General features: G+C 41.4%; 1 protein-coding gene and 1 long non-coding RNA gene across 2 annotated transcripts; one reads left to right on the forward strand and one right to left on the reverse strand.

The window, feature by feature from the left end:
• Window positions 1-1,883: 1,883 nt before the first annotated feature.
• On the reverse strand, window positions 1,884-18,021 carry LOC146575437 (uncharacterized). Its single transcript, XR_014892122.1, has 3 exons — window positions 13,479-18,021; window positions 9,437-9,691; window positions 1,884-7,781 (listed from the first exon to the last, which is right to left on the reverse strand). It is a non-coding gene; the product is annotated as an uncharacterized LOC146575437 (long non-coding RNA).
• On the forward strand, window positions 7,410-26,879 carry col1a1a (collagen, type I, alpha 1a). Its single transcript, XM_085270154.1, has 49 exons — window positions 7,410-7,659; window positions 9,479-9,670; window positions 9,928-9,950; window positions 10,050-10,085; window positions 11,135-11,227; window positions 12,808-12,876; window positions 12,960-13,004; window positions 13,362-13,415; window positions 13,502-13,555; window positions 13,692-13,745; window positions 13,844-13,897; window positions 14,007-14,060; window positions 14,816-14,860; window positions 14,965-15,018; window positions 15,114-15,158; window positions 15,270-15,323; window positions 15,826-15,924; window positions 16,114-16,158; window positions 16,287-16,385; window positions 16,630-16,683; window positions 16,781-16,888; window positions 17,450-17,503; window positions 17,619-17,717; window positions 17,812-17,865; window positions 17,957-18,055; window positions 18,149-18,202; window positions 18,294-18,347; window positions 18,504-18,611; window positions 18,700-18,744; window positions 19,691-19,789; window positions 19,885-19,992; window positions 20,295-20,456; window positions 20,562-20,615; window positions 20,720-20,827; window positions 20,944-20,997; window positions 21,274-21,327; window positions 21,417-21,578; window positions 21,759-21,866; window positions 22,119-22,226; window positions 22,531-22,584; window positions 22,970-23,077; window positions 23,201-23,254; window positions 23,349-23,456; window positions 23,564-23,617; window positions 23,710-23,817; window positions 23,982-24,261; window positions 24,352-24,542; window positions 24,835-25,077; window positions 25,220-26,879. The coding sequence occupies exons 1-49, from the start codon at window positions 7,578-7,580 to the stop codon at window positions 25,364-25,366; spliced, it is 4,344 nt and encodes a 1,447-aa protein (XP_085126280.1). The 5' UTR covers window positions 7,410-7,577; the 3' UTR covers window positions 25,367-26,879.

Genomic DNA, 26,879 nt, shown 5'->3' on the forward strand with positions numbered 1-26,879 from the left:
TCACAGTTTCCTTCCACATATAGCTTTGCAAAAACTTCATAAAAAGCACTTGCATCAACAAAAACATAATATTCCAGAAACACGCTTTGGCGATCCGATCAGCTGTTCATAACACTTCCTACGTTGGAATAGACGTCAGCACGAACCATTACCTGCCCGAAACCGGAAGTGATGTCATTTTTGCGGAAATGTAGTTTTTTTTACCATCAGGGCCTCATGGCCTATACTGGTGTTTTTAAAAGTTATCTTTGACTTTATGACTTTCTGTGTCTTTTCTGGGATGCTTAGGACTCATATTGCACTGCTGGAAATAGTTTATTTTGATGCATACGCTGCTTTTTTGCAAATTTGCAGTATAATATTTATTTTCGTTTTTCCTGCAGTGTATAAAAATTGGTGTATTTCAAAAATAAAACTATGAAGATACTCAAAATAAATTTCCTGTGGTAGGAAACTATTTTGTGCAACTTTTTTGTATTTACAGTTTTGAGGGATAAGCCTCTTAAATTTCTCTAACTAGAAATATATGTTAAAAAAGCAAAAACGATTTTCAATTTCTTTGTAGTTTATTGCACTTTTTTGCAATTTATGTAATTACTATGCACTTAATGAATACATATTATTAAAATCTGGGCTATAATGGTTGTATTGATGTATAGCAACTTGAAATGCTTCCAAAAATGGCACTACAGCATGTAAAAATATAATATAAGCTCTGGCGGACTTGGTTCTATGGTAGGTCTTAAAGGGTTAAGACTGTTGTAATGCTTTGTATCTTGTATTATTTACTATGTAGAGGCCCTTTAAAAAATCATTGGTCATTGTTGGTTTCTCTGGCTTTTTATTAGCACTATTCATGCCCATCATGTCTTTCATAACAGTTTTTAAGACCTTTACAATGCCCATGGCTTCACACTTAACCAGACACAAAATGTCTGAATGCTTCAGCAAACAGTCACTCTAAGGCTAACTAAGATTTCAGTGGGTTATTGAAGCTTAGAATCATTTAAACCATTTAAAATGATTTTTACTAAATCTCTATCTTATCTGTTTTCACTGATGCCTGCTGTGCTGGTGTCTTCCTTCTGCTTTCCCTGCCTGTAGCTTTCCATATATTCCTGCTGAGATTTTTTCTGAATGATTTTCCATTAAAAAGAATTTGACTCTTCATTCCTTCAACGACATCTAGCCAATAATTCCTTTTGTCTCTTCAGTCTATGCCAGTTCACAGCATGTGGATAGTTCCTTCAGTTCAAATAAACACCTTTAGTTGATAACTATAAAATTCAATTTAGAGATTTTTTAGAACAATAAGTTTGCTCATCTACTTATTCTCCAGTGCTCCAACCAAACCAAAAAAGTTGACATAGCTAAGTCACACCATAAGTGTTTAACTAAATCAGCTTTTTAAGCATTTTTTTCACAGTTAATATATCCAAATCCATGAAGCTGAAATGAAGACAACACTTTAGTCCACAAATCTATATTAATGTGCTATATTGGTGCTTTTTTCTTTCTCACAAATATTGTCATGGTTTTCTGCATTGCACAAGCATACAAGAGCATGCAAGACCTTTGATACTTCAATCAATCAATGAAAATTTAAATTCTGGTATTTCTTTAGTTATTTTAGTGTCTCTGTATGTCCTCACTGAACTTTGGGGGATTATTGATATGATTTCAATCTCTTCTTTTCCCCCGCCCGTTCCCTCCAGATATTTCCAGGGTTTCTATCCAGCTCTGCTCTTCCGGTGATATTTCGGAAATTACAGATTTGGATTTTTTTGCACCACTGATCTCCAAGCCTTTATTACTATATAGCTTCACAATGTTCTTTAATTACATTGCACTCATATGAATGGGCTTTTTTGTCTCTGGGGTCAAACCTACTTTTGTACTGACCTGACACTCGAAAGATGGTAAACATAGACTTTTTGAAACCAGCCAATCAACTTACAACTAATTACCAGAGTTCTGTGCATGCAATGTCTGCAAGGAATGACTTTTGGGAATCAAAGCCTTTATGTACATTCTTACAGGGGGGAAATGTACATGATTATGCACTCTATAATTTAGGTCACATTACTTTTTGGCTGAGAAAACAACAGGAAAAACACGCACGTTTTGATGGTTTATTGTGTTGCATTTTGACCAGCATGACCCTGTTGGTAGTGGACAAGGGCGTGCATGAAGGAGCTGTTAAAAGAAATCCCATTCCATATCTTTAATTCGGACTGCTTTAAACTGCAAAACCTTCAATTATATCTTTTCTAAATTCAGTTTTACTGAATGTTTCAGATGCGTATGCTGCCATTTCATTCCAAACATCACAGAAGGTTTTTTCATTTCTTATTGCTGTGTTTAGCAACAACATCTTGTGCTTTTTTTTTTTAATTCATGTTTGGCAGATTCAATGTTTTTACTAGTATACTGGCTTGTGCATGTTCAAGAATTTATATGCCGGATAAGAAAAGTAAAATTGTAAGAAATAATACAAATCTGTATCTTAAGACTTAGCTAAATGTTCACCTCTGTCGTCTACATAGAGAATATAGTTTTATTCAACTTCTAAAGAGTTATTTTGCTACGGCTAATCAACTATGCTATAGCTTGGCTAGTCATCAGTGTGTCTTGGCTTTCAACAAATCTTTGATGCTGGTTAAAACTGTTCACATTTAAGAGAAGTGTTGTGTTCATTTCTCATAGTCAGTAAATAAATCAACCAAAGCTATCTAGACTAGAGACCCTGCACACCATGTAGTACAATGATATTGTAAAGTAAGTAGCAGTCTCATTTTTAGACTTTTTACTAAAACAAAACAATATGGACCATTTTGAGAAAAAAAAAACAACCTATGTTTTACCCTTCTAAAATCCCTACTGTCTTTGCAACCTTGTTTTTAGTTGGGTTTTTTTGTTTGTTTGTTTTGTTTTGTTTTTTGCAGCCACAGAAATTGTGTAAAGTAAATGGGGGGCTGTCCGGGATCCTTTTTGTTTCCATGGGTGAGTGTTTAATTAAGAAAATCCTCTTCAGCAAGAGTATTTTAGCTGTGTTGCTATGCTGTCCTCCCATCTAAGCATGTGTTCGTTATTTTGCTTTGGTACATTACTAGACTTTGATAGTTAAGTGTATTTCTGGCCTGCTTCTGACTTTAGAGTTTATCATTAAAGGGCCAGACTGATATACACTGAAGAGATATGATACAGTATAAGACAATACAACGATAGTTTTTATTTATTTTTTTCTAATTTTTTAGTTCATTTTTATTTCTTAAGATGAGATTTTTTGAAATATTCCACGTTCTTGCTCCCAGTAGAAAGGTGACACCACTCTCAAGTTGGTACAGTAAATATGAAGCAACCAGCAGCATATCAGCAGACTGGCTTCTTGGCTTGTGCTAAAGTCACCTATTCACATAGCATGCTATATTAAATTTGTTCAATTAATTAAAACACATTTTCCATTTATACTTGAGAAGGCTTTGAGGATTGTAATCAGCAAGAAAGTACAGCAGTTTACCATAGTTTAAAGAAGGAATGGCATTATTACTATTAGTAACATAAAGCATATTGCTGCAGTACATATCATATCAAGTGTGTTTGAAAGGTACGTCAAAGGTGTCATTATAAATCTGTGATACTTTTATATTAAACTCTTGATATACAAATACCTGAAATCATGTCTAAACTTGAACTTAGTAAAATTGATACCCTTATGACAAAAAGTACTTACTGAGGCAGTGACTTTGCTAAGAGCCAAAAATACATATTCTCAAAATCTAAACTTAATCTTTCAATGTGTAACCTCAAGTCAAACTTTGAGGTGTGCTGCTGAAAGGAGGGCGATGGGTTTTTTCATTAGAGATGGGAGCAAATGCAAACTCTTGCAAATGTGTGTATGTGCGAGTTTGTGACACTCTGAGGATTCAGTCAGAGCTGGAGGTCGAGCCGGGGAATGATGAGGTGGCGCTTTCCTCCCTTTTATTCTTTTCTCCCTCTCTGTTCTTCCTGAAAGACAGATTGCATTCCATCCTCCCTGTAAAAAAAAAAACGAACAGGCAGACACATGGATAATATGAAGGTATCTGCAGTGTGTGTGTGTGTGTGTGTGAGAGAGAGAGAGAGAGAGAGAGAGAGAGAGAGGAGGAGGAGTGAATTAGAGGCTTGCTTGGCCAGCTTCAGACTGTGCAACGTGTCTGATGCTGGTGGATCAGATGGCAGAAAGCTACTGTGTGTCTCCCCACAGCTCATCTGCTCCATAATGTCTGCTTTCTGCTTAATTACAGCTCACCTGCAGTCGGGCCGGCGCTGCACACAGAATACTGTTGGGGGGGGGCAGAGAACCTTCTATATAAACCTGTATTTGTACTGGGGGGGGAATTCAACAGCAAAAAAGGGCTCTTATTATTTAGAGCCGATAACAATCATAATCTGTGCAAACCCCACAATTGTGCAGGTATTTCTAAACAGAGGCAGTTTTAGCCCACTGCAGCTGCTCACTCCAAAAATGCTAACATCTGGTTCAGTCATATGCTATTTTTTTAACAGTCATCTGTTATTTAATCTGTCATTTGATTGTTCCATCCTTATGGAACACAAGTTAAAATATCAAATACATAGTATGATGATTCAAGTAGATCTTAGTAGTCTTTCTAACACTTTCAGACATAATTAGAATGTTTGGGTTTTTTGTTGTTTTTTTCAAGTTTGCAGGTAAATTGTCTCTTTAAGGGTTCTGTTCTTATCAAGTCCTAAATTTCTAACTTCAGAGCATCTCAAAATGACTTATGTATTTGTTTTTCTCAAAACCTGTCGGGTTTTTGTTTTTTGTTTTTTTTACATTGACCATGGTGATATGATTTAACACATTTCTAAGCGTAAATGTTACACAAGATTACTATTATCTCATAAAGTGACAATTATTACACATGGTACCCTTTTTATGTACTGAGGCTCCAGTTCATCCAGAACTGAAGGGGACAGCATGAGTGGTCTAGTCTATCCGTGGTCTAGTCTATCCGTACATGCTGAAGAAGAATAAGAACACTCACAGTTGCAGAAAAAATTATTGTGCATTTGTTTACAAAAGTGTTGTTCAGCGTTTCTGTTTCTACTGTGGTGATGAAGGACCCACCAGAATTCTAAGGGGAATAAAACTGCACAATCAATCTTGTTAAAGCAGGTTTTTAAAATAACCTTCCCCAAAGTAAATGATTTTCTGTCTTCCCAGAACAGGTGTAAAAGAGGCTCTAATAGTTATACAATACACAAAGTTTAGACTATAACGACCACCAGAGAGTTTCTGCTCTGGACATATGTCCCATGGTTTCATGTTTTTTGACACAAAAGTAAAAAGTAATCACAGGACTGATTGACGGACCTACAGTATCTACTTTTTAAAATGGAAAATCAGAGTGTGTTGAGTTATGATGACGTATACTGAACCAACCTCTGCAGCCCATTCTTTATCTCTGCTTTGGGCCTCATAAGCTACCATTAACATGCGAAACGGCACAATCATAGCTAGCAATTTATGATTTTGGCCACCCTTAAGGTCATCCACCTTTATTGTCCTTTTTACTATAATCGGGGTCGTAATTTACAAAACAAACATTTTGTTGTACTCAGCAAGATTTAACAATAGCTATCAGAATTAAAAACTCCCGAGGAAACAGTTTACTAGGGTCTGAGCTTTTATATAGTCAAATTTCTGTTTTTAGTCAGAGGAGTCACCCTCTGCTGGCTATTAGAAATAATGCATGTTTAGGACATTTCCGCTGTTAATTCCCTTTACAAACCCAGAAGCTACCTCTATATTTTACATGTGTTCTGTGAATTTGATAAGGAAAAAGGCCCCAAAAAATTGTGAAATAAACAGGATGACATGTGAAGTGTTTGAAATTAACAATCTCTTTACTAAAGTTTCCTGGGCTTACTGACGTAAGCATGTATTCCAAAGTTAGGAGAAACCAAACATGCAAACCCCATATAGAACAGGTCTACCTACCCGAGTGTGAATCCAGGAGGCGATAGTTTTAACATATTAGCCACTATGCTCGGTAATGTTCTGAATGTATTTCCATCAGACCTGAATCAGGTGATCAAAAACAATGACACAGTTCTACAAATGCTAACTTTTCTTGTGTCACTTATAATCCTATAACAGAAAACAAATCCCTTCCGTCATCGACTTTCAGCAGATTCTTTTGGTTATTTATTGATTGTGATCCATGGACTGTCACAAGTGAGCTTTACTGGGACACTCCAGTCTTTTAGTTCTGCAGTATAGTTTGTGGACTTGTGAAAGGCAGATTTCTCTTTTTACACACATGCATACTGTATTAAAATAAGTCATTAGGTGGACTTTGTCAGTGTGATGATCTATGTTCCAGTGTAAATGTCTTCCTCCCCCTCACCCCAACTGGTCACAGCAGATGTCTGGCCCTCTCTGATTCTGCTGGAGGTTTCTTCCTGTAAAAAGAGCTTTTCTTTCCGCTGTCACCAAGTTCTTGCTCATAGGAGGTTGTCTGATTGTTGGCATTTTCTATGTTACTTTAGAGTATAAAGCATATTGAGGCCACTGCTGTTGTGATTTGGCACTGTATAAACTGAAATTGAATTAAATTAAATGGAATCTGATAGAATCAAACTGAACTGAATTGAAATAGTTCTAAACATGGAGCATGTTATTATACAGTTCTTTGAACAATTTTTCCAAACCTGACATGAAACCTGCACGCTGATCACAACGAAATTTAGAAACTAAAGCAGAAGATACACATACAGCCTGAGGCAAGTGTCTGTGAGGCTGCAGCCATGTTCAGGACATGTTAACACTCAAACAGATAAAACTATAAAAACACTCTGTTAAGCTGAAACAACTGGCTCAAATCTACTACCAAAACCCCAACTCAAACCAGAACTACAAGATGTAAAACTGGACTAAAACTGATAGATTCTGAGACATCAGATTGTGAAAAAAACCCAGAAAACTGAATCTAAACAGTCTTAGCTTTAGCTCAAATCAAAGCGAATCAGGAAGTGGACCACAACCAGGAATAAATTCTGGATTAAACCCGTGCCTGTTGCAGGAGATCCTCCTCCAACCGTCCGATGCTCTTATGGATCAGGTTTCCTCCTGCTCAGCCCCCCTCCCCTCCTGCTCCTTCCTCTTCTGATCCAAACTATAACCCTTCTGGTGTGGAGGCATGGAAGGAGGGACCTTCTGTTTTTCCCTTCTTCTTTCTCGCTGTTTTTTTTTTTTTTCCTTTGAAGGAGTCGTCCATTCTTGTCTTCCCTAAACGTGAGCAGAAGCAGCAACGGGGTAATGAGGGTGCGTCCCTACAGTCGGTCCAGTCTCCGGTACCTCCCAGTTCTTGAGGCTCCCATATAAAAACCCTTGTGGAAAGTCAGTGTAGGCAGTAGGGAGTTTTCTGCTGGGGTCAGGAGGATTGTGAACAGACGAGTGGATCCTGCCCCAAACACCCGTGTATGAGTGGAGTGTAGCAGAAAGAAACATCCCCAACTTTTTTTCCTCTCTTGCCTCAAAGAGTCTACATGTCTAGTGGCATCTAGACATGTTCAGCTTTGTGGATTTGCGGCTGGCGCTGCTGCTCAGCGCAGCAGTGCTTCTGGTCAGAGCGCAGGGCGAGGACGACCGTAAGTTTCATCACTGTTTACTGGAGCTTCTCAGACTTTTTCCCCTTTTACTTTATTGCATTTTTTTCTTTACTGGGTTTGGAAAGTGGATTTTCTCTACGTGGCTGGACGGCTTCTGAGATCTTAGAGAAGAGGAGAAAGGAAAAGTTTTAAGTAGAATTAAGTTTGCTTTGTTGTGCTCTATTGTCTCCAGACAGATAGACAGATAAAGCAGGGTGTGTGTAATGCATTGGGCATCTCAAGAAGGCCCCTGTCTCTCCCTCTCCTTGTGTTTGTCTAAGTCTCTCCAACCCCCACCTCCCCACCATGCATGCAGAGCGAGTTGCTGCAAGTTTTCCATTCTCTCCTCCAGGCGAGGGTTATCCAGCTGCATAGGTTTGAACCTCCCTTTACCCCAAAATTGGAGCATTCAAATGCCTAACCCTAATCCTGTGGCATTTTATCAGTTTGACACGACTACCTGCGTCACCTGTACCCATTCAAAAAATGGTTTCCACGAGATATGAGCCAGAAGGCGAAGCCTCTCACAGGCCTGATTGATGTGACAGGGAATTTGCAGCCTGAGGCCAAGTGCTGAGTTGGACAGGTGACTGAGAGGGAGAGTAGGAAGAAAACAGGGAGCGGAGGAGGAGAGGAGCAGGCGTAGTCTTGTCTGCCGGAGTATTTGACCTCCACAGCCTGAGCCAGCTTTCAGCTTTAGAGCCCACAAAAGCTCAGGTGGACTTTTGAAGAGATCATTTTGCACAGAAAGAGGGAAGCGGATGCCTCTGCTGGTGCTTAGAACAACCAGTATTCTCCTCTGAGAAGACAAAGGAAAAGCAGTTCAGCTCTGGAAACAAGAGCCCAGGAGGCGAAACTCGGTTTTTCCAGATGTTCCTCTTCTTTTGGAAAGGACTCAGCTGTGCATAAAAAGCAGATGTTTTCTGGCCCTCTGAACGATCTCACAACGCCACCCAGAGGCTGCTCTCAGCACTGCCAGACACATCTGGCCGCCACGTCCCCCCGTGCCATCTCCTCCCCCTCTTTTCTTTCCACTCTTTTTTTTTCTTCTCTAATTGCATCCACATGTGGAGTGTTTCCACCAGTCACTGCCAAGCCTACAGTCTGCAGTTCTCCAGGCGCTTCTGCTTTTCCCCTCTGAGCTCAGCACTTTGGTACGCTGGAAGATTTAAAAGCACTCTGAGCAGAGTCCCAGTTTGAGTTTTGCTGAGAATCAAATGCAGCCGCCACAGTGTCGGGGTGGAAAATATGACTTTGAGTTGATGTACAGGGAGATTAAATCCCATTTTACTGCGGGGTTAATCAGTGTCTGTGTGTGCAATGATGGCGTGACCTGCAGACAGACACGGCACACTGGTGCCCTCTCTGTCACCTCTGACCTGTTCCGGTCTGATTCCAAAGCCCCCCAGTTCCTGTCCACGTCTTTATCACCGCTAAGCTTTGTGTATTTATGTTGCTGCTGTCATTATTTCCTGTTTCACACGTAGATTTTACACCAGTTTAGCAATCTATCTTTTTCTAACATTTTTCTCCAAAAAAGTGTTTTATTGAAACTATTTTTTCACTGTAATTCAAAATTCTCATCTCAGTTAATCAGTCTGACTAAATTTGAGAACAAATCAAATTTTTTAATTTGAGAAAATGATCCACATATTCAGGGTTTTTTCACAATTTATTTTTAGCTTCATAATTAAAGCACTTTAGTTTCCTGCCCTAGTTTTACCTGGACTCCCACCAGTGTAGATACTGAGTCTGCATGTGCGTTCAGGTAGCTCACCTGTCTCTTACCGTCCCTCTCCCTCTGTGTCGCCCCCCTCAGGCACGGGCAAAAGCTGCACTCTGGACGGCCAGGTGTTTGCAGACCGGGATGTGTGGAAGCCGGAGCCATGTCAGATCTGTGTGTGCGACAGTGGCACGGTGATGTGCGATGAGGTCATCTGCGAGGATACAACGGACTGCCCCAACCCCATCATCCCCCACGACGAGTGCTGCCCCATCTGCCCCGATGACGGTATAATAACTGCATCTCTCTCTGGACAAAGCACAGATACACAAAACAGTTTTTGCACATCACATGTTCTCATTTAAACTGCCCCCATGACACGAATCCATCATCTGTCCTCAATGACATGCCAAGAGTTACTGGTGTGAGTGAGACACTGTCTTTGAAAAATTATTTTTTAGTTTCTGTTTGAACACTTAAAGCATTATTATGAGCTTTTCTGGGTGCTTTCATCTGTTAATGCCAAACCTGTTTGCTCTCTGCAGGCTTCCAGGAGCCTCAGACTGAGGTAAATATACATTTTCCACTGACACTTGTAAATAAGTTTGTACAACTCCCATGAGATCAGATACACATTGAACACACTGTTTTCTTCTTTTAACCACAGGGAACCGTGGGAGCTCGTGGACCCAAGGGAGACAGGGTAGGTTCACACCCTCTTCTTTCCTTGTTTTACTTGTGGAGTAACTTTTGGTTGTGTGGTGAGCTCAAGATCTGTCACTGTTTTTGCTGGAGCTGATCAGTTACACTGATAGAATGTAGCTCCATGTGTTTTAAATCAGGCAGATGTGGAAACGTGACTCAGATGACTTTGAAATGCAGTGAAACTGCAAACTGCTTTTAGCTTTCATTACACATCATACTTAATCTAAAACCATTTACCCATCTTCATGCAGTGAGGTGGGAGAAAACAGTATCTTACATGTAAAGTTTCTGTAAACTGTAGTTTTTGATTTGTGTTTTTAAATGTCACCCTAGGGCACTGGTTGTCCTTTGTTACATCCAATTTTGATAGTTTAAGTCTGTTTTTTTTACCTCACACAAAACATGATGAGGTCAGGTTAAATCCTGCAGAGCAGCATGACTTGGCTTACATTTCAAAATCAAACCAAATATTATCATGGAGAAATATTATTACCTATATAAGGATTTGGTTTTTATCAATGAAAAAAACAACTTCTTTATCCATGATTTTCAACCGTGGAGCTACATTCATTTAAATTGGCGCAATCTTAGGAGGAAATTATGACTTCTGATTATTTATTTGGATTGGATTTGATTGAACCTTCATTGGTCACTTTACAAGTTGAATCTTAGACTCTAAAAGAGGCTCTGTGGACCAGCTGTGTTGTTTTTAAGAGTGCATTTAATAGTGTAATAATAATGTATTTCGTGGTGCTATTTTGGCTACCGAGCATGATGGTGACAAACAGGTGACTGTTCCTGGTTAGTCTCATAGTCAGCCTCAAAGTAAACTGCACTTTTAATGATTTAAAAGCCTTTGAAGACACAAACATGGAATCAAATATTAACCAAACATATGTCTTCAATGATAAGGCCAGACCATAGGAAATGCACATGATTAATGGTTTAACAAATCAGTTTTCTGTTTTAGAGTATTGGACTGTGGACATCAGAACTTTTAATCCAAGCGACCTTCTTGAGTATGACCCTGATTTCCTCTATCTACAGGGTCCTGCTGGTCCCCCTGGTAGAGATGGTATGCCTGGCCAGCCTGGACTGCCTGGACCTCCTGGCCCACCTGGACCCCCTGGCCTTGGTGGAGTAAGTTGTTGAATTTTAGTTATTCTGTATTTCACTCATTAAAGGTCAATGGTGGCCGGTCAGTTAGTAACGTAACTATGTTGTTTAATGTATGCAAATGATTGACAGCGTGTTAATCGTGCTGCAGCTAGAGCGGAAAAAGTCAACTGTCAAAGCTGAAGCCCAAATGTGATGTGATATTAGTGTGATGAGCTGTGTCTGGAGTTTGGCACAGTGTCTCTGATCAGAAGGTCAAGAAGTCATTACTAAGGATGGAACGACGCCTCATTTCCTTTTGAATGGAAAGCAGACAATATTCTGGAAGTGGACAAACTTTAGAAAGTTAGAGTTTGCTAAGCTACCATTTTTAATTTTAGAGGTTTATTTACATATACATACCCACTGACTCCAGGTCTGATTTAGAAATCTGATCTGACATCTCCAAAGACTGAATTCTGCTACAGGATCATTGTTCCACATGCTAGGCTAGCACTGCATATCTTCATGCCTCTGTGCAGCCTGTTGTTGACATGACTGCTAATATACCAAAAATATTGATTGAAAATATTTTAAATAGTAACAAAATATAATTTATTATTTGCTGATTCATTTTACCATTTGCCTCTGTGCTAAAATATTAAGAGAACACACTGTCACACTCATATTCTTTAATGAGATACTTAGTTAACATTCAAAGCTAATTTGCATTTCTGTATCTTGCTTAAACATGAGTCCATACTTTTGTAGAATCAACTTCTAATTAAATATTCTATGTTTCAGTTTGCCAATAACTTCGACTACATATGTGTATGCTAAAGTAATAACTATAGCGTGGATAACATGTATAACTTTACCGAGGGTTAGCATGATGCTGTTTTAGATATGGTTAAATATCAGCGTCAAATTTTCCATGATTCAGGACTTTAACATCTATTAACATACTTCAGCATTCACTCCATGTAACCACAGTTCAGTAAACTCCTACAGTCTTCCCTGTGTATACATTATCAGTGACATACTTCTATGCCAATGATTCACATTAAGCTGGACAATTAGAGACTTGGCAGTCACCATTAACATATGTTTGACTTCAGACAGAATGTTCCCTATCTACATTATACAGTATGTATCCTCCAGAGACACCTTTAAATACTACTGTTGAGGTCAAAGGTCAATGACTTGATACGCACTGCTCATTTTAGAACTGGATTGTTATGAGTGGCATTAGCATTGAGATTCCATATCATCAAATCTGCTGCTGCAGTTTTGTTATTGTGTTTGCTTTTATTTGGAAATATGAAAAAATTATGCAGTGGGGAAGTGCATGGTAAAAGAAACAACAGACAACTATACTTGATGGAACATGACACAACTATGCAAGATTTAGATATTTAATTTGGACTATGGCTCAGATGATCCAGAATCAGTGATTCTATTCAACTGGAAAAAGTACATTTAGTGTTGAGATTTGAAATGCATCATAGCTAACATGTAGCCTATGTCATGTCACAACACAGATGGAATTTAATATTTTTTCATCCTAAAAACAATCATTTTGGTATTTTTGTGAGATTAACATGTCTGTGTTTATTTTTTTCCAGAACTTCTCCCCTCAGATGTCTGGTGGCTACGATGACAAATCTCCTGCCATGCCTGTGCCTGGACCCATGGTAGGTTACATATGTATTTAAATACACTATATTCAAAATATTTCCATGCGCAGCATCTGAGCTTTTCTCTGTTGGATTTATAGGGCCCAATGGGACCCCGTGGACCTCCTGGACCTCCTGGATCTAGCGTGAGTATATGATGGGGGTTTCTATGCTTAGGTTAAAAACTGAAACCTGGAATGCTAGCTGGCATGAATCCAGTCCTTCCTTTTTCTGCTGCAAATAAGATAAGATAACCTTTATTAGTCCCACACGTGGGAAATTTGTTATTTGTTGAAATAACACAAAGACTGTGTTTTTTTCTGATTGATTACTATTAGGAAGTAGTATTGATATTGATTACTGTTAGGCTGCAAAAACACCTTTTATTTTCTTGAAAAAAAATTTGAAAAATTAACAAACTGCTGCTTACAGTGTGTTGAAAAAGTGAGTAGCATCAACATATTTGGTGTAGTGATGGTGTTTGTGTTTGTTACCAACTATAGGGACCTCAGGGATTCACTGGCCCCCCTGGTGAGGCTGGAGAGCCTGGATCTCCTGTGAGTATTCAGGACAGGGAAACAAATGCACGTTGCACTTTGCTGTGATGTTAACACTCTCACCTTATGTTTGATTTTCGCTTCAGGGTGCCATGGGTCCCCGTGGAGCTGCCGGCCCCCCTGGAAAGAACGGCGAGGATGTAAGTGCACTGGATTGATATCATATCAGTTCATCTACCTATATATATATATAGGTAGATATTATATTAAAAAAGAGACTGAGGAATGTCTTGAGACATCATTTCGTCCCCATCTCCCCAACTCTCTTTCTCTCAGGGTGAGTCTGGCAAACCAGGTCGCCCCGGTGAGCGTGGACCTTCTGGCCCTCAGGTAAGTTGCTGATTCTTACCACCGATATGTAAAACAAAAACAGAGCTGAGATAATAACTTTTGTCACCTCCTTGTTTTTTTGTTTTTGTTTTTCCCAGGGAGCTCGTGGTTTCCCAGGAACCCCAGGTCTGCCTGGCATCAAGGGACATAGAGTGAGTCAGAACTTGTGCCACCCCATTCAACTCATATTCAACTCAAAATAAAAAATGTTGAAAGTCGTGGCTGGAAACTTCATCTTTGCATGTCTCTTATTCTGTGTAGGGATTCAGTGGCCTGGATGGTGCCAAGGGAGACAGTGGCCCCGCTGGACCCAAGGTGCCCCTCCCTTTGTTATAACACTTGTTCTCACCACATAAGTTGTAGAAAAAAGTCACCCACAGGTGGGCTACTTCAGTTATAATGCAGTGTTGAGTAGCTGTAATCGTAGCAGTGCTATAAATGACAGTAGTAATTGAAAAAGTAGTTGTAATATTGGCACTGATATCTAACTCATAGTGGTCCTGGTGGTGGGAGCACTAGTGCCAGAATTTGAAGTACAATAAAATTAATCGCATTTAATTGTAATTATAGACAGCACCATATCACAACTCCCTTTTAACAGGAAGAGATCTCTGGCAGAACTATCAATATGGTTCTCAAATGAGTACCGTTTAGTGTTTAAAGACACACTGAAAAAATTAACCCATAGATGCAGAAAAATCATTAAAACAGTTTCAGCATTTCCTCCATTATAACCAGTGTATTTTCTTCACCTACCACTCCACCGACAAGTTGGTCATACAACATATTTTAACCTAAAGCTAAATACTACTAGTATTAACAGCTAACAGTTTGAGTATCAGTGTGGACAGTAAAAGCTGTGGCTACAATAATGCTACAAAAAGCAGTAGTATCAACCATTTAAACACTAGCAAGTTACATTAGCAGTCACTGGCTACTTTTTAGTTATAGCAGCTTGATTGGCTAAATGCTGCATTGACGAGCATAATTTCTGAAAGTTTGATAAAGTTTCTAGAGTTTAATCAATGATTCTAATCTTCTCGCCGGCCCATGTGTTTCTGTCCATTTAGGGAGAGGCTGGCACCCCTGGTGAGAATGGAACCCCTGGTGCTATGGTGAGTAAAACAAGCACCCCATCTCTGCTACATAATTATAGTAGTATAGTTTCTTCTCTCCACAACTGATTTTGGCTAACTGACACTGTCTTTGTCTATCTCAGGGACCTCGCGGTCTGCCTGGTGAGAGAGGCCGTGCTGGTGCTACTGGAGCTGCTGTGAGTCCATACATTACATAGTTGCAGCTAGTGAAATCAATTTATTAGTGAATTGAGAAACCAGTCGACCACTCACGTTTGTCTTTGACCTGCAGGGAGCTCGTGGTAACGATGGCGCTGCTGGTGCTGCTGGACCTCCTGTAAGTCTTTCATTGTCCAAAGCTTCAGTTCTTAAAATCTCAGCTTTGTTAGCACTGACCCAAAAAGATGCACTATGTATATCTGAGTATCTGTGTTTTTGTTCTTCTCAGGGTCCCACTGGCCCCGCTGGACCCCCTGGATTCCCCGGTGGCCCTGGAGCCAAGGTATAAACTGCTCCTGACCCGCTCCAGTAATCCTCAGTGCTATCCATTTTTCTTCTGAAACGCAGTATAATCTATTTCCTCTCCTCTCTTAGTTGTGTTTTTACTGTGCCGACTTTGAAGAATTTATTTTCTGAAGCATGTAGGTAGCCAACACGTACACCTGACATGTAGAATGCAGGTCATAAAAAACATCTGAGCTCCCACTACTGTTTGAGTATAAACAGTAACTATTAAGAAATTAGATGGATGGGCGCTATTTTTATTTTTATTTTTTGCAGAGTTCTCAGTATATTTTAAAGCTTATGATAGAAATTCACAGTAATTGTCTGTGCATGTGGAACTGGGTCATAGCTGAAGCTGTGGGGTTCTTTTTGGCTGAGGTTAGATGTTGAGTGTTTTCTCTAAAACAAATCTTCTGTTTATGCCGACAATTTTATCTTTTTTTTTTGTCTTCCACCACCAAGCTGTTTGTATTACTAAATAATCTTTTCTTTCTCCCCAGGGTGATGGTGGAGCTCAGGGTGCTCGTGGACCCGAGGGCCCTGGTGGAGCTCGTGGTGAGCCCGGAAACCCCGGACCTGCTGGCCCAGCTGGACCTTCCGTAAGTATGAGTGACTGTAATAAAGATCCTTGATGAAAACAACAACAAATGGGCCACAAAAAATAGGCCACTAGAATCTGATTCAAGGCAAAATAAAACAATTTACATTATCATTTAAATTGTTAAAAGAAATTAAAAATAATTCTGCCTTCTGGGACAATAAATAAACTTCCTTCCTTCTCCTCTCAGGGAAACCCTGGAGCTGATGGAGCCGCTGGAGCTAAGGGAGTACCTGTGAGTATCTTTAAACAAATTTACTCTATTTTTAATACTTTCTTATTTTTACTAAAGCTACAGATAGTCATCACTTTTTCTACAGCATGACATTAAATGACTGTATTGTTGTGTGCTGCCACCTACAGGGTGCTGCTGGAGTTGCTGGAGCTCCTGGTTTCCCCGGACCCCGTGGACCCCCAGGACCTCAGGGTGCTGCTGGTGCCCCCGGACCCAAGGGCAACACTGTAAGTAAAGATCTCTTAGATCCAAAAAAAAAGCAAAATCACCCAAAATTTAAACTTGTATGTTTTGTGTGAATACTTTGACAGTTACAACCTACAGAGATAAAAACAAAAGTTAGAGATTTGTTTTGGGCATTTGTTGTTTGCTGAAATTATTTTTCTTTTAGATTTATCCAAATAATAGTAATTTCTCCCTAGTTTGTAGTTTGTTTAATTTTATGTTTTCTTGTTTGTTTGTGTCCCATAGGGTGAGGCTGGTGCCCCAGGATCCAAGGGAGAGCCTGGTGCCAAGGGAGAGGCTGTGAGTTCACCATAGATCATGACAGAGCACACTGCACTAAAATTATGTGTGTATCAGCCTCTTATGCCACATTGCATGTTACATTGCTCTTCTACAGGGTGTTTCAGGAGTTCAGGGACCCCCTGGACCTCCTGGTGAGGAGGGCAAGAGAGGAGCCAGAGGAGAGCCTGGTGCTGCAGGAGCCCGTGGCGGCCCTGGAGAGAGAGTATGCATCTCACTGGATTCCACTTTATCCGTACCCTAATCTGTAAAATGATGGCAGAGGGACCTCTAGTGGTGTTTCAACACAAAGGACAAAAGACTGAAATCTTTATACTGATGGTCAAATCTAAATGATTGAGATTACTTGTGTGCAGCTGTAAACATTACAAAGGTTAGTTTGACTGAAAAAGCAGATTAATCTCTGCTTGGAATGAAAACATAATAAACACCATTGGGCTCTTAATCGTGATGTAACCAAACTACTGAGTGAGGTTCAAAATGTTCCCAAAACATTTGACCAAGAGTATTACAGATATGGACATACTGAGTGGTGCTAGTACTAAGATAGAAACATTCATTTCATTGGTTAAAAGCATTAAGTCTTTTGGATGTTAATTTAAGTTAAAAATGATGCCAGAGACCTGAGGCCCGGATCTCTCTGATGGAATTCGACTGTATGCATGATACAGGGTGTTCAATTTTAAACCTACAGTTTGAACACATTTCTGTTTAAACACTTTTTACTGTTCAGAGCTAAGCAGGACATGTTTGATTGTCTTTACAGGGTGCCCCTGGTGGTCGTGGTTTCCCTGGTTCTGATGGCCCTGCTGGACCCAAAGTAAGGAAAATGCACACATACATACAACAGATATAAACCTTAATTCCACCCGCAGGCTTCCACAATTTTGGTTTAACTAATTTTTGAATTTCCACCATTCTTATTTTCTTCTTAGGGTGCCAATGGTGAGCGTGGTGCCCCCGGTCTTGTTGGAGCTAAAGGTGCCACTGGTGAGTCTGGCCGCACTGGTGAGCCTGGTCTGCCCGGAGCTAAGGTGGGATAGCATACTGTCTGTCAAATAATTCTCTGCAGCATCATTTATTCATTATACCCAGTCCCTCCTCTGACCTCTGACCTCTGCTTTGTAGGGAATGACTGGCAGCCCCGGCAACCCTGGACCTGATGGCAAGATGGGACCTTCTGTAAGTTTGTATGCAGTATAGTTAACCCTAGTTCTTATAATTTATGTCAAGAAATAGCAAAACCCTTAACATGCTTAATCTTCCTTAACAGGGAGCCCCCGGACAAGATGGCCGCCCTGGGCCTCCTGGCCCTGGTGGAAATAGAGGCCAGCCTGGAGTCATGGGATTCCCCGGACCCAAGGGTGCTGCTGTGAGTAGCGTTACAACATCTATACATTATATTTAATCATGCTTAGTAATAGTGGGCATCTAAAATATGGCCTCCGTGTTTTTTTGTCTATAGGGTGAGGCTGGAAAGCCCGGTGAGAGAGGAACCATGGGACCTACTGGACCTGTTGTGAGTGCTCAATATTCTGCTGTTTTCTTTCTTGTTATCTATCATCAATGGTAGGATTGTGTGTGTGAAAGCCTTCTATCTCTCTACCCAGGGTGCACCTGGAAAGGATGGTGATGTTGGCGCACAGGGCCCCTCTGGACCTGCTGTAAGTAAACAACACTAACTGGCTACACTTCGATATTAGCACCCAAGTTTGTGTTGATGTCTCTCTACTGAAAGCTACATAGCTGCAAGAATAAGTCACATCTACTCAATGCATTACTGCCACCGTTGCTGACTCTCCCTCTCTGCTCATCTTAAGGGTCCTGCTGGTGAGAGAGGAGAGCAGGGACCTGCTGGATCTCCTGGATTCCAGGGTCTCCCAGGACCCCAGGGAGCCATTGGTGAGAGTGGCAAGCCCGGAGAGCAGGTACTGATTGAAGCGGAACTATGACTGGAACAGCATCATTTCCAGTGAATAAAAGTGCTTATTCCTGTATTTCTGTTTTTCCTTTTAGGGTGTACCTGGCGAAGCTGGAGCCCCAGGACCTGCTGGAGCTAGAGTAAGTCACATATCCTCATAATTTTCACAGTTAGATAAGACTCTAATTGTGGTTTAAATATAATTAAATATATTCATTAGTTCTTTGTCCAAAATCCTACATGGTGTAGAAAACAACTTCCTAAGTTGCTAACTAGCTTGTTCAAACACATTAAAGTTATTACTAGCAGCTTATAACTGCTTTTTTATTCTTTAAAGTGGATTCTTGTCCAAAATGCTCGATGTTAGACCTGGAAAACAACTTTTAGCCTGCTAACTAGCCAGCTACTTTCAATATTAGGATTGCTAACAAGCTACTGTATCATTAATAGTGATAGCAACTATGCAGATGCTATCACTAGCTTCAACTCACATTACCTGTAAACAAAACAAAGGTACCATACCAGTGTCGATATGGTCACAGGAGGAAAACCCTTGCACTGCCATTTACAAAGTAGCGCTTCGTGTTGATCAGACATTCTGTTTTACCCTGTCATTCATAAATGAACAGATAAATTATGATGAAAGCTTCACCTCACATATGAACCTCCCTTTGGGGAATATCATCCAACTAGAACTGATATTAGATTAGATTAGATTAGATTAGATTAGATAGAACTTTATTAATCCCTCGGGTGGGTTCCTCTGGGAAATTCGATTTCCAAAAAGCACAGCACTGACAGAAGTTTCAGAGTTACAGAATATTATATATATATATATCTATATATATATATAGATATATATATATATACACACACACACACACACACATATATAAATACAGAGACAATATAAATAAAATATACGAAGGGGATAAATAGAATAAATAGGAATAAAAAATGAAAATACAAGTGAATGAATTGCACATTTCGAGTATTGAGGTCTATTGAGGTCTATATAGCAGATCTAGTTCTCATGGTTTCAACAAACCATCCAATAAACTCATTCCAACCTACTCTTCTCCTCAGGGCGATAGAGGATTCCCTGGTGAGCGTGGTGCACCTGGGCCAGTTGGACCTGCTGGTGCCCGTGGATCCCCAGGAGCCTCTGGAAATGATGGTGCTAAGGTGAACACATCTTATATAAAAACTAAGAAGTTCTCAGTTGTGAGTAGATTGACTAAATTGCACATATTTCACTATTCTGAACATCTCTTCCTCAGGGAGATGCTGGAGCCCCTGGTACTCCTGGTGCTCAGGGTCCTCCTGGACTGCAGGGAATGCCTGGTGAGCGCGGTGCCGCTGGTCTTCCAGGACTGAGAGGAAACAGAGTGAGTTGCCTTCTGTAGTCCTATTACTCTTAGTATTCGGATAGTACATTGGCGGTCACTGCCATTGTAGACTGCTATCCTAGGTGAGATTTACTTTAGCAATCCAACAAACACTGATCAGTGTTTCTACTATATGTCCATCCATTTTATTGTCATTACGACACAATTGGGATGCAAATGCCCAGTGTAATCGCTGATGGGCTTTACGGTGACTTAGCAAATGACCCCAGCATTGTAAGACCTGATATACTATGTGAATGTTCGTCTTATTACCAACATCTTTTTTCCTTTCAAACACACAGGGTGACCAAGGACCTAAGGGTGCTGATGGAACAGGAGGTAAGGATGGTCCTCGTGGTTTGACTGGACCAATTGGACTTCCTGGACCTGGTGGCTCCCCAGGAGACAAGGGAGAGTCTGGTGCCCAAGGACCTGTTGGACCTTCTGGAGCCCGTGGACCCCCTGTAAGCACTGCTGTGTCTGCTACAGATAATGTTTAATTTAAAGTTTTTAAGTGTGTTAATCTTTGAATGTTCGAATTCATTCTGATTCGTCTACCTACATCTTAGGGTGAGCGTGGTGAGGCCGGACCACCTGGACCTGCTGGATTCGCTGGACCTCCTGTAAGTAAATTCTACAATAGTGTCCACGCTATTTTTCTTACTCTAACACAGAAGGTACTAAAAAACTATTTGGCTTTTTCTTCACAACCACCAATCCACTCTAGGGTGCTGATGGACAGCTTGGTGCTAAGGGAGAGCCTGGAGATAATGGTGCTAAGGGAGATTCTGGTCCTCCCGGACCTGCTGGACCCACTGGTGCTGCAGGACCTCAGGTTTACACAATAACATACTCCCAGCATATCCCAGTTCACAAATTACAGCTATTTAGACATACATGTGACCACATTGTGTGCTGCTGTTTCTTTGACACTATGCTGTTGCCTTTCAGGGTCCCGTTGGAAACACTGGCCCTAAGGGAGCCCGTGGACCTGCTGGACCTCCTGTAAGTCACTCTTCCTACTTTCCCAAGCAACTTACATTTCTGACATTAGCTTAGAGGTGACAGTACCTCTAGCCAAACTGGCAATACTTCATAAAACTGGGCAAAGAAAATTAAAAAAAGGAAAGAAAGTAGTGAAAGATTTTATTTATTTTCCAAACACGTACCACCATCAAATCCATTGTTTGATACATGTCTGTTTTTTGTTTGTTTGTTTTTTACTGACTTGATGCAGTATTTTTGCAGCCTGAGTTAGCTAATTGGCCTCGATCTCCCTAGGGTGCTACTGGCTTCCCTGGTGCTGCTGGCAGAGTTGGACCTCCCGGCCCCGCTGTAAGTTTTTCTTAGGTGTTTCTGACACAGTGCGCAAAATCTATGTGTTTTCCTGGAATTATTTTCAATTCTCCCTGTCCTCCCCACAGGGTAACGCTGGACCTCCCGGAGCTCCTGGACCAGCTGGCAAGGAGGGACCCAAAGGAAACCGTGGTGAGACTGGACCTGCTGGTCGCCCTGGTGAGTTGGGTGCTGCTGGACCCCCAGGACCTCCTGGAGAGAAGGGTAGCCCTGGTGCTGATGGTGCTCCCGTAAGTTATATCAACTTTCAGTACATTCTAAAATGCTGTGACACAATTTATAATAAACCATAGCCTTCAATAATCTTCTTTCAGCAATATCATTAAATTTAATTTCCATCCTTTCACTGACTGCACAGTTTCTGCTACCTGTGTCTCAGTGTCTAACTACTTTCTGTCTGTCTTTCACAGGGTAGTTCTGGTATTCCTGGACCTCAGGGTATTGCTGGACAGCGTGGTATTGTTGGTCTGCCTGGACAGAGAGGCGAGAGAGGTTTCCCTGGACTTCCCGGAGCTCTTGTAAGTTCCTATTGGTATTCTAAAACCCAGAATTTAAAAAATTTAAAAATGTTCAGTGGATCTGATAAATCCAGAACATCAAGTTACATGATTCTAAATCAAGAGAAAAGTCTATCTACTTCTAAAAGACACAAAACAATAACATTTAATTCTCATTTAGCTAAGCAAAAAATAAGACAGACCAGTCTCAGTCAGTTAGAAATATGAATGAGGTTAATATAACTGGACTGACTGCAATTGTTGCACTAATAGGGAGAGCCTGGAAAGCAAGGCCCTGGTGGTCCAAACGGTGAGCGTGGACCTCCCGGACCCATGGGACCCCCTGGCCTGGCCGGAGCCCCTGGAGAGTCTGGACGTGAGGTATAAAGTCCCACTAGAGCAAGTGGAGAGCCAAGGGGTGGCTCTCCCTTTGGTTACCCTACCCAACCAACTGTGAAGCCCATTGAAGGACCAATTATATGCTCATGAACATGTAGTTGCATCTAGTGACTGCTATATTCCTAATAGAACTTTTTGCGTGACAGTATTTTGCTATAAACACTATTTCTGACACATCTCGTTATGCATTCAGCCATATAAATTTTAAAATTTTTCAACAAACTTTCAGTGAAGTCAGTTCTGAAGGATTTTGTTAAGCTTAACTTGCTCTGTGCCTGTGTTTAAGGGAACCCCTGGTAACGAGGGCGCAGCTGGTCGTGATGGAGCCCCTGGACCCAAGGTAAGATAAGCTGACCTCACCAACAGCACACAGCTATCTTATTTTTTGTTCCATAGCGCCAAGTATGTTGGCAGCCTACAAGTTAGCATGCTAACATGTTAACATGCAACTAAATAATTTGTGTAGCATCACAAGTTATCTAGCCTAAAGCTTACCTATTAGCCATCATCCACAACTTCTAAAATGGCAACCAGAGGAAGAAGTCACACTTTCTGTGAGTACTGCCATGATTTGTGAATCCCACCCTGGAGGATATATATGTGTGTTCAGCATGTTCATACATATTCATACACTACTAGAATTTTTAACATAAAGCTTAACGGGCAAATGTAGTCAGATACACTGTTTGAAGCTAGTGATAACCTAGTTTTTATTTTTCCTTTAGGGAGACCGTGGAGAGAGTGGCCCTGCCGGAGCCTCTGGTGCCCCTGGTCCTCCTGGCGCCCCTGGACCTGTCGGCCCTGCTGGAAAGACTGGTGACCGTGGAGAGACTGTGAGTGACAAATCTGCTTCATTAATGTTTCAGCTTGGTATGTCATGCCAGTCAAAGACAAGGCTGTAAGTCACTGCAACCCTGTCTCCACGTAAAACTTTTTTTTTTTTTCCAATTTTCCAGGGACCTGCTGGCCCTGCCGGCGCTGCTGGCCCTGCTGGACCTCGTGGCCCTGCTGTAAGTAACAATATTGGTTGCAAAACTACACTGGATGGAAGAGCATGCAAGGAAGGTTAAACCAAATGATGTCTGTCATTTTTCCTTATGACAGGGGGCTACTGGACTTCGTGGTGACAAGGGAGAGGCTGGAGAGGCTGGAGAGAGAGGCATGAAGGGACACAGAGGATTCACTGGCATGCAGGGACCTCCCGGACCTGCTGTATGATAGTTTATGCTTGAGTCTGCATATACTATAGTCAAAGAAAGTAATGCCATACACCAGTAAACTTAGTTTTAAACTGATTGTCTTCTTTTGTGCACCCATAGGGACCTTCTGGAGAGTCTGGACCCGCTGGTGCTGCTGGACCCGCTGGACCTAGAGTAAGTTAACTTAGTCTGGAGCAGTTGTGTAGTTTCAGCTTTACCTAGTTTATTTTCAGATACTGACATTTGAAATTTCCTGGTATCTGTAGGGTCCTTCAGGAGCTGCTGGTTCTGCTGGTAAGGATGGTATGAGCGGTCTGCCTGGACCCACTGGACCTCCTGGACCTCGTGGACGTTCTGGAGAGATGGGACCTGCTGTAAGTCTAACAAGCTAACCTTCTTTACATTCAGCTGTTTACTTAAGTTGTGCCACGTTGTACCTTTATACCTAGGGTTTTTGAGGGTTACATTTTGATAAAAGCAGCACATTACTAATGAACTAACCAACCCACACTTTTTCTTTACCCTTCTCCTTCTGCAGGGTCCTCCTGGACCTCCTGGACCTCCTGGAGCACCTGGTGCCCCTGGTGGTGGATTTGACCTTGGCTTCATGGTCCAGCCTCAGGAGAAGGCTCCTGATCCCTTCCGCATGTACCGTGCTGATGATGCTAACGTTCTCCGTGACCGTGATCTGGAGGTTGATAGCACCCTGAAGAGCCTGAGCCAGCAGATTGAGCAGATCCGCAGCCCTGACGGAACCCGCAAGAACCCAGCAAGAACCTGCAGGGACCTCAAGATGTGCCATCCTGACTGGAAGAGCGGTGAGCAGTTCAATACAGTGACAGGAGAGCTAGTCCAAGGGCAGTCAGATGTAGGCCTAGCGGAGTTTTGAAGTTGTTTGTGTTTTGCAGGTGAGTACTGGATTGACCCTGATCAGGGCTGCACTCAGGACGCCATCAAGGTCTACTGCAACATGGAGACCGGCGAGACCTGCATATCCCCAACTCAGCGTGAGGTTGCCCAGAAGAACTGGTACATCAGCAAGAACATCAAGGAGAAGAAGCACGTCTGGTTCGGAGAGGCTATGAATGACGGCTTCCAGGTAAGCGTCCTAATTTATAGAACCTACCTGTTCTCTCTTCTTCTATTCTTCTTTATAGTTTCTTCTTCTGTCAATTTCCATATTTCTCTTATCTGCAGTTCTATTGTGATTTTCTGCAGCTTGAGTTCATTTCTCTTACCCACTTTCCTAAATGTCTGCTTAGGTTCCTCTTCTACTCCTCTCTACCCATCTCCACTTCTTCCCACTTTGTCTTTACCCAGTCTTTTTCAACACCATCACACCTTTGCCCATCACAGTCAGTAATCTATCCCCTATTCACTGTCTTGTGCAGTTCGAGTATGGCAGTGAGGGCTCTCTGCCAGAGGATGTCAACATCCAGATGACCTTCCTGCGTCTCATGTCCACTGAGGCATCCCAGAACATTACCTACCACTGCAAGAACAGCGTCGCCTACATGGATGCTGCCGCTGGCAACCTCAAGAAGGCCCTCCTCCTCCAGGGCTCCAACGAGATTGAGATCAGAGCCGAGGGCAACAGCCGCTTCACCTACAGCGTCCTCGAGGATGGATGCACGGTGAGGAAACCTTTTACATTAAACTCAATATGTTAATTATTCAAAGTTAACAGAGATTGAGACGGGTTAGAGGCTAGAGGTTCTAATCAGCACTGTTCTGAATATGAACCCTAATTCTGATTTTCGTTGTCTCTCCTTCCAGTCACACACCGGTACATGGGGCAAGACAGTCATTGACTACAAGACATCGAAAACATCTCGCCTGCCCATCATTGACATCGCTCCTATGGACGTTGGTGCTCCAGACCAAGAGTTTGGCTTTGAAGTTGGACCTGTCTGTTTCTTGTAAAAAGAGAAATCTGGACTTGAAATTGTTGTTGTGTGCGTGTGTGTGTTTAATTTTTTTCTAGCAGTCATCTCTCTCTAAAGCAAAAGCAAAAAAAATGCCCCCAACAAATCATTCTCCCGATGCCATTTTTCTGAAAAATCTGACCCTTCGTTCTACAAGTTTCCATTTGGCCGTTGCTCCGATGGTCCGCTTTGCCTAAAACCTGCACTTCGACGAGAACAAGATGGCGGTGGTGTAGAGGCATCTGCATCGTCGCATTTGGGACCACTACTTTTTTTTTGTTTCTGACTTTTTTTTGTTTGTTTTTGCCATCACCAACACCAAGGATCCTGTAGAGAAGACATTTTGTTTCACTGGCAACAAGAAAATAATATATGCCTCTGTAAAGTGTAAAAGAAAATTGACTTCCCCTCATCATGCGGCCAAACCCGGCCTCTCTGGAGTTTACAGAAACAGACACAGGTGACTTTTGTATTTTTATACACCTCTGCGGTGAGAGGAATGAAAGGACAGTCCCAACAGACAGAACCCAATTGCTTTGTACCACGTTTCAGGTGTTGATGAATAAACGGTGAAACTGACAGCCATGTTTGTCTCTGTTGTTCTGCCCTTCCCCTTTTTCCACCTGCCCCTAGACAACGCCTCCTCAAGAGTTGTTCCTTCCTCACCTGCTGATGTTGTAGCTGTTGTGATTTGTTTGTTGTTGTGGTCTCTTTCATGTTTATTCCTCTCTATGTCTCCCTTTTTTTCCTAAAGAAAAGCCACATTAAAACCACCAGCAGAGAAACATGGGTTTAAACCTCTTTTTTTAAGGAAAAAAACACAAAAAAATCCTTATGCCTACCTCAGAAGTGAAAGGAATTCCAGCTCTAAAAAAAGGGCCCAGTGTTTTTTAAAGTGAAGCCTGAAGTAGAGTTGTGGTGGTCAGTGGGGGTAGTTGAGGTTTGCAGACACTTTAACAGAAGCAGAGAGGGCAAAAGCCTGAAGGTGCTATTCTTTCTTTCTCAGAGGTCTGCTGGCTGCTCAGTATGACTATACTGTTGTGTAGTAGTGTAGCTACGGTCACTCTGGCATGGCAGGGTCCTCCTCATGGTGCTAAAATAAAACCACAGTTTTTTTTTCTTGGTGTCCAGAATGAGACAGACTTCTTCTATTTCCAGCTTTGGTAATGTTGGCAACCAGCGTAGCGCCTCTTTAAGCCTCTTTTTTTATGTTTTGAACTTCCCCCTTCACTTTTAACTGTCATCCAGATTCTAGTCCACCAACTATCTGTTGTGGTCTGTTTCTTGTTTTTCTTTTCTTGAAGTTTCTCAACAACAACAAAATTCGAGCTGTGATAAAATGCGCAGAAAGAGAACCATCAGTGAGAGTTTGTGAGAGAAGGCAGACAGACACACCCATGGGGGAAAACACCACAAGGATCTGTACCTATTTTGTATATGTATAATAAATTGAGATGTTTTTAATTATTTTGAATGCTGAAATAAAGCATGTTAAGTGGTCGAACAATGAA

This window comes from Mchenga conophoros, linkage group LG4 (assembly GCF_057382185.1).
Source record: "Mchenga conophoros isolate Kocher_MC1m ecotype Shallow Benthic linkage group LG4, M_conophoros_male_GT1.1, whole genome shotgun sequence".
Lineage (NCBI taxonomy): Eukaryota > Metazoa > Chordata > Actinopteri > Cichliformes > Cichlidae > Mchenga > Mchenga conophoros.